The sequence below is a fragment of the Apteryx mantelli genome, chromosome 12, assembly GCF_036417845.1.
Source record: "Apteryx mantelli isolate bAptMan1 chromosome 12, bAptMan1.hap1, whole genome shotgun sequence".
Taxonomy (NCBI): Eukaryota; Metazoa; Chordata; class Aves; order Apterygiformes; family Apterygidae; genus Apteryx; species Apteryx mantelli.
Window position 1 is genome coordinate 7,822,606 of NC_089989.1, and position 13,101 is coordinate 7,835,706.

Consider the following 13,101-nt stretch of genomic DNA (forward strand, 5'->3'; position numbering starts at 1 on the left):
AGATGCAACTGAAAGAACAGATGTATCTTTCATTTTTGCTGGTAATTTTGCTAGTTAACCTAGCTAAGTTATTTTAAAAATGTAAGTACTGTTCTTGATTAAGTGTTATGAAGTTATTTTCTTTAGACAAACTTTCTGCAGTGGAATGCTCCTGCAAAAACGTGAGTGTGTGCATGCATGGATAATGTGGCAGATTTCTCTAAAGCAGTTGAGGGAGAAATCCCTAACTTCTGTCTAGACTGAGGAGAGGCACTGAAGCAGCAGGACGCAGGCTGCTGACCAACTAGGACTTGTCAGGTGCAAGCCCAGACTGCTCATCTCATGCACTTACTTTCTCTCAGCCCTTGCCTCAGGATAGCTGAGCTGCAGCATCGTACGGCCAGCAGCAGCAGGGGGATAGGCCTGGCTGAGAGTCAGAAAAGCAGCACCAGCACCGAACTTGGAAGCGTTTGTGGGTAGTGCTCCTTCCCACCTCCAGAGCCCTCTTGTCACAGAGACCATTGTCAGCCCGTCTGAGGGGCAGCAGTTTGTATTCTTGGCAAGGATCGTTAGAGAACATCTTTCTGGCTATTTAGTCATGTTTCCTCCACCAGGCAGACCTTCTCCCAGATAGACCTAAGGCTTTTCGAACCTGCCTGTATCTTCATGGCTTCTTCACCTGGTGCTTGGGAACTGGGGAAATGGCAAAGACTTCATCCCCTTATTCTCATATACATTGCAAGTTACTCGCTTCTGTTCTTGTAATTTGGGAATGAATTAAACTCTTTATTTCAAGACTTCCTAGGAGGGAAGTCTAGAGACAATTTGTTCTCTTGCACATCCAGGGAGTCTTAACAGTTTTACTTTACAGGATAATAATGCAATTTCTGAAATCTTTGGTATGGGTTCTACATCATTATTGCTCACTTCAACTCACAGTACTATTGGAGAAAAATATAAAGAAATAGATGTACTGATATTAAAAGTTTCATGTCTTGGTGCTGTCATATGGCTTTGTATATTTGCATCATAAGAGTCCTTTTAGATGACTATTCTATAGATGCACCAAAAAAAGCAATTTGATTTTTCTTTTTCACTGCTGATGTTCTACAGGTCTACCCCATCTCCTACCTAAGAATCTCCATGAGTCCTATTCTGCACACACAAAACAAAGAGGCATTATTGGCTCTCCCGCTGGGTGTGACACTGACCTTTACAGTCCATTTTCATGATAACTCTGGAGATACCTTTCACTCGCATAATTCTGTGCTCAACTTCGCAACAAACAGGTAGGTATCTACCACAGGTGTTCATTACAGACACAGCACAAAAGGCCAAATACACATACCTGAATCACAGAAAGGAACAGAGATATGTCAGTGGAAGATAAAGACTAGACTAGGATTAATAAAGAGAGGGTTTAATCTCTGAGGTCTTCAGAGGCACTGTGGCAGAAAGAAGAGTTCCAGTTAGCAGCTGGTATGCTCCAGCAAAAGGAAAATAGGTCTAGATAAGCATGGTCCTTAGTGGGGTCTGCTGGGGTACCTTTTTACTTTAAATGATTCTGAAACATCAGCTTGCACCTATCAGTGGCCTATATAAACAATTGATCTTATTAGCGTTTTTCTTCATTTATCCTAGTGCTTTGTTACACTGACCTACTTTACCAGTCCTATGTAAGACAGTGAACTTTCTGAATCAGGGACTGTCTTCAGATATGCTCATACAGCCTTTGCACAACAGAGCCAGGCCTCACAAGGCCTTTTGGGCTTTACCTCAAGGAATAATAAATATTATAAAACAATCCTCTATGGTCATTTGTAAACACTCATTAACTCCACTTATTAGCATAGTTTTGTTTTCTACAGAGCACCCAGTAGTTATACATCAGTGATCAGGATTAAAGGAAAGAAAAGGGGTTGGATGCAATGTTTTCTATCTTTCTTCTGCCTAAATGATCTACAGGCATTTCTATAGCATGCAAAGGTCCTTGAGCGAACACTGACCTGTCTTCACAGCCAGGCACAACAGAGCTGCATCAGCATGTGCTGATTATTAGCCCCAGAGAGAGAAGCAATGCTCATTAACCTCAGGTGCAGTGCTGCGGTGATCCAGCTCTACTGCTGTCAAGACCCTGACTAGTATCTTTGTATGGTACTGCCTTGGATACCACCTTGGCAGTCCCCGTGCTAGGTGTACTTACGTGCTCTGTGTGTTAGCATGTCTGAGAACACTGAATTTTGGTAAATATCAGAACGTGGAAATACATGTGATTTACCATTGTAAAGTTATGGCTGAAAAACTGCATATTAGTGTCCTAATTTCTTTGCTTCTTACCCCCATGAGAAAAGGGGAAAGAAGAGACTTAACCTCATTTTAAAATTCTAGAATAATTAAAATTAGGAAATAGGTCCAACGCACAATTTTGACCTCAGTATTTCATCTGCATAATCGTGTGAGAAAAGAAATTAGCCTCAATGACAGCTAAATCACTTTTATATTTTCTTCATTTCTGTCAGTCGTCATTAGAAGACTACCATCACTAAAAACGAGGAATAAAACAGATCTAAAAACAGAGTTTGTACCTACCATATATGGTAGAGATAAAGGCATTAGAAACTTGGCTTAATATAAAAGCCTTTCTTTTTATCTGTAGAGATGACTTTGTACAGATTGGGAAAGGAGCCACAAACAACACATTTGTAATCCGAACTGTAAATGTGGGCTTGACCTTGCTTAAGGTCTGGGATGCAGAACACAGCGGAATTGCAGACTATGTCCCGCTCCCTGTGCAACATGCCATCTTTCCTGAACTCATAGATGTGGTGGTAGGCGACGTCCTGTGTTTGAGCACTTCACTTATAAATCATGAAGGTAAGAAGCACTTCAGTCACTGTGTTTATGCAGCTATATAAATTCACTTCAGTGCTGACTCTTTCTCATTCTCAGGAAAACTAAATGCATAATTTATGATGTTTGTGCAGAATCAAATGTCAGTGTTCTTGTTAATGATAAAAATAGGTTTGATCAACTCCTCTAATTTTAATTGTACCTGCAATATGTTGCCTGTATTGAATTCACGAGTGTCAGACTTCAAACATTCCCATTCTGTTAGTTTGAAAGGCTTGTTTTTATGGGAATAATGCAAAGAAACAATCAGGAAGGCCTAACCTCACTCCCTGCTTTTAATGCTTAGCATTTTTTATTTATTTATTTATTTATTTATTTATTAAGAGTAGAACTGCAGGTCAGTTTGGGGTTGGGCTGCCAGCCTTCTGTCAAGCGAGACCTGCGGATTTCAAAGTGTGTGTTAAACCCATGCTGCCCACGCGATGGGTACAAACGCAGACACACCAGTATGCGAATGAAGTGCCTCAGTTATCGTAACTCTGTTCTGCACTGTGCAACGGCGTGTCTTCACAGGCTTACCGGGAACGTGGAGCTCCTCGCTGAGTAGTGTTCTCCAAGTCGACCCCAAGACCGGCGCAGCTGTGGCGAGGGATTCTGGTGTTGTCACTGTTTACTACGAGATTCCTGGGTTACTTAAGACGTACAGAGAGGTGAGGCACTGTTAAGTCCTACTAGAACAGTTAAAGTCTGTTTGCTTCAGAGGGACCTTCAGCAAAAATATATTCTGTGTTTTTAGTTCTAAATACTTAGAAACAGTGTTTTTTAAAGGAAAAAGAAATGCATAAATGTGTTTCCTGTTTAATCAATGGAAAGTATTTGACATGTGTCCAAATGCATCATGTTTATAGTTCGTATCATCTGTGTTAGGGAGGATAATTTAGCTTAATAGTTTGTATTTTTAGCCTATACTGTGCTTATATCAGACATTTGATCCCTTTGCTTGACTGAGTTGTTTCCAGATGCTAAACAATTTTGGTAAAGATACTTCTGTGAATGAAGTTCAGCAGGATAGACCAACCGGAACTTTCTAAAGTGCTGCACTGTACGTGCTGTGCAACCCCAATCAGAACTCCTTGAATTGTTTTGTTTGTTTTATCTACAGTGCAGTAATGCTGTTGACACAGAATTCACTGTATCAGCAGACATAAGTACCAGACTTCTTTAAAAATTAAATTTAGAGGTGGAGGTTTTTGCCTATTAAACAGCCTGATTTATGTGTATTGGGTAGAAATAGAAAAATGTCTTATTAGCTTAAATTGCCTTGAAAGGCAATTTGTAAAAATCAGAGAAATGTAGGATTTCTTATAAAGAGCAATACAAAAGCTTGGGGTCTTCTGCTCTGTTAAGCATAAAAGGATGAGTGTACATCTGAATCAGTACAATCTGTTCTTGCCTTAATTCGTGTTTGTTTAAATAGTTATTGGTAACAATATAGTTCATCCTTTTTCTCCCCTCCCAAGATACTGATTAACATACCTCAGAAAACTACAGCAATGCATGTAAGTGGAGTGAAAACAAGCTTACAAGGAGTTGCAGCCTCCAAAGTAATAGTTTCAATTGGGGAAAGAAGTAAAAATTTGAAAGGTATGATGAAAAAGTCTTTATGCTAATTGTTTGTTGCATATTTCTATATTCATGCTTAGCTTTTTGAGGGGGGAATTTTTTTTTTTAAAGGGCCTGTGAAGCTGGTGTAACAAGATCTCTGTTCATCTCCAGTGCCTATCCAAAGTCCTAGGAGTTCTAGGAACAATCTCAGGGCCATACTACAGAATTTGCGGAGCGTACTGGGATACTATTATGATTTTGCAACTAATAAAATCAGCAGATAATGAAAGTGTCATTTTTTTTGATAACATCAGAAAACAGCTAATAGGCAATCAACTGATTGCTTGATTCTATTTAATTCTAATTGCCTTCTTGAAGTTGATGTATTTTTCACTCAACATGCTTAAATTAGTTATCATCCTTAATTCTTTTACAAAAATTTATCTTTATATTAAGTGATTTTAATTAATAAAAAACATCATATTGTGTTCTCTAATCAATAAACTGTATTTTGTTTGATCACAGCACCTTTTAGTTATCCCTTTAATGCTTAGCATTTGTTGAAATGCTGTTTTATTGCATCTTATGTAAATTACTACCCTACTGAAAAACTTCTTGCCAGATACTAAAATATAAATTGAGACTCCCAGAATCATACAAGTTATTCAACAGACACATCTGAGCAGAAAATTATCTCTGGTTCATTATTACCTGCAAATAAATTATTCCTTTGCAAAAAAAAAAAAAAAAAACTTTTTATTTACTGTCTCTTTGGGATTAGATCTGAGACAGGACAGCTGTCTGTTCCTCCCAGTTATTTTAAGATCATCTTAACCTTGTGGAACCATTTTAGAAGGTGGCAGAGTAACTTGGTATTTCAAGCCATGGTTTTCTTTTTACAGGGGAGCCTCATAACTAATTTATTTTTTCTTCCCCTTAGGGGAGTGCTTGCCTGCTCAAATTGAAGCCATTGCTGAATTACAACCAGAGTCCATTATCAGTTGCCATCTAAACTTTAACAGTGATGCGTTTGATTTCCCAGCACGTGATATTTTCATAGCAGAACCTGGATTTGATGCAATTTCAGGTAAGGTGAAAGAAGATGCAGCACTGAAAGCAGACACTTTGAATTCTGCTGTGGTTTAGTCCAAATGCCCTTTGACCACTCAGAGTTCAGCAGAAAGTCTGACGGTCTTGGCTGTGTAAGTTCTCCAGCTTCAGTGAGTTACTACTGTGAATTCTTCTTGTTTAACTTAAGTTTTCTGCATATGGCAAAAAGACATTTGTTTTTTAATGAAATCTGGAAGTCGGTGTCAGCCCATTCCACATCTTTCTTCCTGACTCTCAACTGTGATTTTGAAAAACTGCCTTACACAATGCTATGGAAGCATTATTTTAGTGGGGGAAAACCCCAAGCCTAGATAAATTTTTCAATTACAGTGAGCCCAAATTTAGGTCCTAATTTTGCAAATTGCTGCTTATATATTTGTAGGTAGGCTACCTTGAGACAGAGGTGGTGGTAGTGCAGAACATTGGCATAATATACTAGTTTGACTTTACAAAGCTAGCCATATTTTGCTCCAGCCAAATTGTGCAGAAATAGGTTGCCTTCTAATGGATTAATTTAGGAAAGAATATCAGGCCCTGTATCTGTTAAACTATGGAACTAAAACCTGTCCTACTTCAACTGCTACACATGAGTACTTAGGTGACAAATATTCCAAAATTGAGAACCTTTGCAGCAGTAGATGGCCGTTAGCTCTTTTAGGTGTTTTCTTGCCAGACATTAATGCCTTTCCCATGTACATAAATGCAGTAGAGGTTAAGACTAGGGATAAGAGAGGCAATCATGAGCTTTAACTTCTGTGTACCAGAGACCATTAAATTTCACCAAATTATCCTCTTGAGTTAAATACCCTTTGTGTTTAATGTTGGCTTTTTGATAGTCCTGCTACATGTTGTTATTGCAGTATAGCTAACCTCAGTGATTAAAATGAGGTAAATGGTTTAAATGTGAAAATCTTGTGAAAGTAATACATTTTGATTTCTTTGTATTTGCATTCTGGGATTTAAACACTTCTGGAATTTATTATGCTGTCAACCTGTGCCCTGCAACCTGAGTGCTATACTTTTTTACGAATGATAGAATTCTTGTGTACTCTCTAAACATCATGAACTGGGACTAAAAGGGGGGGGAAATACCAAATGTTGTGGAAATTGAAATAAAATTGTGAAACTTGTCCACAACATACCAGTGTTTCATAACCATAACATTATTTTTAAAAGAACAAAAACACCACAGTTGGTATAGAAAGACAAGTTTTCAATTATCCTTTAGGTTAGTCCCTGTATCCTTTGTGTAATATACTATTATACTTTGCATAATAGTGGCTGCCTCTTACTCAGCAAGGGAAAGAAAGCAAGGGGAAACATGTATCTGGCAAATTCTGCTTGTTACTTACATTTTGTATCCTCCATACTGTAGGAACTTTCTATTATATTTATCACTAATAATAAGTATGTCTCATAAATTAGAAACATGGTGAATATCTAAACTTGAATGAGATAATTATAAATAATAAACCATGTCTCCACAGAATTGATTATGTTCACTGAACACTAGAATTCTAACATTACATGAAGAGAACGTGATATATGATGTTATATTTATTTTTCAGCAAAGGCTTTATATAAATATTTGCATATACAATATATTCAAAGTGAAATTGAGTCTCACCAGCATATTAAAATTAAATCTTACAGGGGCTGGAGACTGGCTTTTTTACTTTTTTTTTTTTTACTTTTTTTTTTACTTTTTTTTACTTTTTTTTACTTTTTTACTTTTTTACTTTTTTACTTTTTTACTTTTTTACTTTTTTACTTTTTTTACTTTTTTACTTTTTTACTTTTTTTACTTTTTTTACTTTTTTTACTTTTTTTACTTTTTTTACTTTTTTTACTTTTTTTACTTTTTTACTTTTTTACTTTTTTACTTTTTTACTTTTTTACTTTTTTACTTTTTTACTTTTTTTTACTTTTTTAACTTTTTTTTACTTTTTTACTTTTTTTTTACTTTTACTTTTTTTTTTTATCATGAGGCTTAGTCTGGAGCAAAATATCTTCTGTTTCTTTACTACTGGGATTGTGATGCTTGGATAAGCAGATAGACTGTCCCATTCACCCACCCCCTCCTGATTTTGCTGTTTGTTTGAATTCAGCTTTCTTCTTTAGCTAGTCTCTAAAGGTCTCACATAGATTTCTCACCACATGGAGAGAAAAACATAAAGATAAGCAATTAACAGTCAAACTGCTTTTGTTTTTCTAGGACATTACACCTGTTCCATCACAATGCACAGGCTTACTGACAAGCAGCTGAAGCATCTCAGCATGAGTAAAACTGCACTTAGAGTTACAGCTTCAATCCAAGGCAGCCATTTCTCTGGAGAACAGATCAGCACTGAGGTGCCCTTCAATCCTGGGTTTTATGCTGACCAAACAGAAATGCTTTTAAGTAACCATTACACAAGCTCTGATGTGAAAATATTTGGTGCCACTGAAATTCTTGATACCCTAGAGGTGAGTGTGCTTCTGAAATGTATCAAAACACAGCTGAAAGCATTCTGAACCCTTGCATGCAATTTTCTAACCAAAGGAACTTTTTGCCGCCATTACCAGCTCAGGATTGTTGCCAAGATGATTCTGAGATATTCATCGCAGGTGTATTACTCCTCAGTTTTCACTTTTGCTTCAGGGTAGTAGAAGTGTGTCAGGTTCCGCCTGCAGCAGATGGATCCCCATATGCTAGCGGGACACGTGGGGGGGGGGGGGCAGGAAAGCTGCCTGTTCCCTACCGCCAGGGGCACTTGCCCACTCACTTGTTTGACTCTGCCCAAGGTGCACAATGCCCAGCAAGGGGTATTTGATTCTGCCTGTATGAGGTTATCCCAGATCCACAGAAATATCTGTTATTAGGGCAATCTTAACAGAGGTGAAGGGCTGCTGGTGTTGGTGTGAAGTTACAACCCAAGCCAGCTCCTGCTGAGGGGTGAGTTGCTCTACATTTCTGTGGAATAACATATTTCTGAAGCATGGCCTGGGAGATAGACATGCACTGTTTTATTTATTTATTTATTTATTTATTCTTTCATTCATTTGTTTATTCAAAACAGTCTGTTGTGGATTATTCTTTCCTTGGCAGGTGAAATGTGGGTCACCGATGGTGAAGGCATTTAAGAAGGAGAAATCCTATGGACTACCTAGTTACGTAGTCTACACTGTTAGTCTGTCTGATTCAAGAGTTTCAAGACAGGGATCCTTATCAACCACTCTAACCGTCTCTAGTCCTATGACTGACCAGTCTATCACTATCCCAGTGACAGTGATTTACCTGACTGACAGAACCAGTGCACAAGTGAGACGTAAGTTTATCTCTAGGCTTCATATGCCAGAATAAACCTCTAACTTCCATTAATGTTCATGCGGTCATAAAATTTGGTGCGTTTAAATCTGAGCTGGCAGCTAATGTGTCGTTGACATTTAAGCTGCTTGCTGTGACTGGGAGACTTGAATGCAATTGTTCATTATGACTGAAGCTGAACATATTTCCCTTCTGGGTCAGTCCAAAATGCTCTCTTAAAGTTAGCGTGAATATCCCAGTGCTAAAGTATCCTATAGTAGTTTTTTGCTTTTTTGCTTTTTTTTTTTTTCTTTTTCATTTACATACCCTGTTATTTTGAAAACTGATTAGCAGATTGGGGCTGAGATAATAAAGAACACTGCATATCAATGTCTTGAGTTGTTGTGGGCAAATTTTGAAGACTGCATTGGAAATAGTCATTAGAATCTAAGTCATTACCGAAGTTGATTTAATGTATTTAGCATAAATAAAAACTCAAACTGAAATAGCCAAAAGTAGAAAAAGAACTAATAACTCCTAAAGCAGATTGGAGAGATAAGATGCTCTTTTAACATAGTGTTGTCTCTTCTTAATTGGTTCTGCAGACGGAGCCAGTTTATTCCAGCACTTTCCCGATTCCTATCAAGTAATGTTCTTCACGCTTTTTGCAGTATTAGCAGGGACAGCTGTTATGATCATAGGTAAGAGAATGAAAGATTGCAGTAATATATTTTTTTCTGTAACTTTTTCAGTGTTAGCTGCGAGATATAAAGGAATAATTCCATGCTTAATGGCTGGGTTGTTTGTTTGTTTGTTTGTTTGTTTTTGACTGTCTTGCAGCCTATCATGCAGTTTTCTCACCAAAAGAAGAGCAAACTCATCCAGCGTTTACTACCCCAAGGACAAGTCCTCAGCACAGCCATAACAGTAAGCAGCTGTTACACAGTTATAAATGAAATTAATTGGTTAGTCTAGATACTGCATTTGAATTAAAAGTAGGGAGGTATCACAAGGAGAAAGCCTATATACTGAATTAAATTACAACAAGCACTGCACCAATTTCTAGAAAATGTTAGCCTGGGTTCCTATGGTGATAAGGCCTAGGCAATGATTCACTTGTTTTCCTGTCTATCTTCCACCCACCCCCCCAGTCGCTAATACTTTTGACACTATTAGCCAGTTTCATCCACATTGGAAATGGCTAGTGTGTTAGAAGTGTGAGAATTCATGAAAATCAGCAGATGGAGAGAGGAGAGCAATCCACAATTGTCCTCCTACTGAGGGAAGGCAAAGCGGAACTTCGTTGCTAATACAATGTACTTGGCAGTGGCTGGCAGGCTACTCAGTTCATTGTCATCGGACTAGCGGCAGCACGTGCAGCCACTCTTGGGCTGTCAACATGCCGTGAGGTAGTGGGAACTGAGGCTATTGCAAGAGGTATGGAAGTGGAAATGTTTGGAAGCAAAGGACTCAAGTCTACAGAAGACTTGGTTGTGTTGCTCAGGGAACAGTTTGTTCCTTGACTGGTTTTGATCTTGCAGCCATGTTTTATCTGTATCATTTGACGACATAATTGCTTCCAATTTTACCTGTTTGCAATGGAGCAGCACAACCAAGCTCTTCTGAAAGGAGTTTGCAGAAAATACCCATTCACTACAAGGTTTTGTAATCACACAGCAGTTGTTATTAAAGTAGTATTCCCATTATTACAGATCTATGTTTAAGATATTGGTGAGCTGAAGTCTTGTTCATAGAAATACATGCCTGACATTTCAGATGACGTAGAGCAAATCTGAACTGAAAGATATTTGCTGAAATGCAATGTATTTTGCCCCCCCCCCCCCCGAAGATTTAATCAATTCTTTAACTAATAGGAAGACTTGCAAAATGTTGATAGTTGTCACCTGTTGAAAAAACATCCTATAAGCTAAGGGGGTTATTTCACTTTGAGTGGATCACTAAACTCACTTGCCAGGTATTCCAACAGATGATTAACAGTAGCTATTCGTTTCTTACTTCTTCCACCATTTTTGAATATGATTATTTTTCTCCTTTTCTGCTATGTTTTAGGTTTCTCTGCATCACCCGCACCTTCCTTCAGTCTCCTGTCCTCAAGCAGGAGGACAAGTCCATCATCCATGCTCTGGAGCACTGATTATGGTTCACGGTAGAGGCAGCAGGACTCATCAGCATGCACTAGGGCTTCAGAATAAAAAAGATCGGTGCCTTTAGCAATAGCAAGATTAGCAAGAACTTCCACAGTTTTGATATAATTCAGTTCACTTCATAAATGTAACTAACTTCATAATTTTTTTTAATACTTCAAGCTCTTTGAATCTTTTTATGTCAATGCTTCAGTTCTTTAAAATGTATCTGCTGTTTTATGCTCAGTTGACAGGATGACTGGACAAAAAGCAATGTTTGTGCTAAGCTAGCTTTCTTGCACTCTTCAAGCAATTAGAAATTATGTCTATAGGAAAATGATACAAGTGTTTTATTTACTGTCTGTGAAAATGAACTTTCTTTTTAATGAACTTTTTAAAAAGGGAAATAGAAAAAGATGTCAAACATGAGCCAAAAATATGAAGGATTGTATATTTCAAAGGATTATAGTTTTTTATTTTGAGTTCCAAAGACTCAGGAATGTACTGCACTGGTAAGTGTTCTTATGTTTAGCCTTACAATGTGATACATCATTATAATTTGCTTTTTTAACATTAGGAATGCTGGAACAACTGTGAATAGATTTTGAGTTTTTTACAAAAACAAAACAATTTGAAAAGTGTGGCTTCCCTTGGGTACAATTGCAGTATTCCTTTCTTGTTACTGTAAGCACTTTTTGGGGGACTGAAAATGTGAAAGCATGTGCCTTCTAAGAGGACCTTTCATTTGATAGTACATATTTTTAATTGAAGGCAGTTGTTTTATCTGTGTTCTCATATAATACATTTTTATAAGTCATTTTATGTATGGAAGTACCTCAATGGAAACTGAGCCTCCTTTTATTACCACTAGCCACCTGGTGCACTGGAAAATAAGTAACTTATTTCTCAGTTACCATTAGTGATCTTTTCAGTTGGTTCAGTTTGTTTGTCTCTGGTATATTTGTGTACGTACTGATACAGCCACGTCCACAAGCTTGACTTCAACTATACAGTAAGATATTACTGGTATGACCACATAGGGAATATTTGTACTATAATATTCTACTAATAATTGCTTACTTGTGTGTCTGTAAAATACAACATAGCATTTCATTACATAAGTATTACTGATTACTGGATTTTTATTTTGTGTTTGTATTTTTCCTTACTGACTAGGACACGCAGATATAAAATGCATAATTCAGGGTGCACCAGAATGTACTCTACTAAATCAGAAAACTGATCATTGCATATGCTCAGATGTGTTTTGCTTTCTAAACAAGAAGATGGCAGTGAGGTATGCTGACCTGAGCTTTTTTCCATGTTAATTTTAAACACACAAGAAAGACTAACTGGCTCCAATCCTTAGCCCTAAAATACTTTTGTGAGGATAGGAAAACACCTCAGTCTGAAGGACAGAATCCTTCATTTTAGGGATTATAATCATAGTCATTTTTAATCCATAAGCAGTATTTTGCAGCTATCAGATAGGGGCTTTGTTTGTATATGAACAGTGTCACAATTGCAACTGTGAATAATATTCAGAAGGTCTGAACTCTCATTCTCACGGTCTCATATGGTCTAATGACCATAATGAAAGTAATTGCAATTGTTCTGTTTCAGTGAACAAAACATCTCATGCAAAATATATTAAATTTGCAGAATTATGCAGGCAAATAGTCAAAAGAATGGAATGCACACACAGTATGTAGCCTATAGTTTTGGTTTCATACAGTATTACAGAAAAGCAACGTCTTCACATATTGTTACTGAGTCCTGTGTAACTTATTTGCTATTTTTTGAGAAATTGTGCCTTACATGCTATTACTGCTTAAATTTGACAATTTGGATGTAAATAATAAGCATTTGTATCTGTATTATTTAATAAAGCTTTGTAAGATTCCTTAGTATACTGTCTCTGAATATTCTTGTCTTGACTGTTTAGAATTTAACTACATTGTATGTACTTCACCTCCTACAATTCATGCCCACTCATGTGAATATGCCTTGATTTTCCCCTCTACCCCTGCCAGTGTGCAATTTTATGTGACAATCTGTATTTCTGACTGTGGTTCCTGTTGGCTGAGTTTTAAAATACATTTCCCTACCACCACCACCCCCAGTCCT

General features: G+C 37.4%; 1 protein-coding gene across 2 annotated transcripts in view; it reads left to right on the top strand.

Annotated features, from left to right (window-relative positions):
- The window catches only part of NUP210 (nucleoporin 210), a 74,291-nt gene extending 61,410 nt beyond the window's left edge, over positions 1-12,881 (top strand). For both annotated transcript variants that reach the window (XM_067303821.1, XM_067303822.1), the window contains 10 exons: positions 1,093-1,268; positions 2,636-2,853; positions 3,403-3,539; positions 4,350-4,473; positions 5,375-5,521; positions 7,760-8,010; positions 8,633-8,852; positions 9,436-9,531; positions 9,671-9,757; positions 10,901-12,881. In XM_067303821.1, the coding sequence (XP_067159922.1) occupies positions 1,093-1,268; positions 2,636-2,853; positions 3,403-3,539; positions 4,350-4,473; positions 5,375-5,521; positions 7,760-8,010; positions 8,633-8,852; positions 9,436-9,531; positions 9,671-9,757; positions 10,901-11,001 (1,557 nt within the window). In that variant the 3' untranslated portion in view covers positions 11,002-12,881. The remainder of the gene's footprint in view (positions 1-1,092; positions 1,269-2,635; positions 2,854-3,402; positions 3,540-4,349; positions 4,474-5,374; positions 5,522-7,759; positions 8,011-8,632; positions 8,853-9,435; positions 9,532-9,670; positions 9,758-10,900) is intronic.
- The last annotated feature ends 220 nt before the right edge of the window (positions 12,882-13,101 follow it).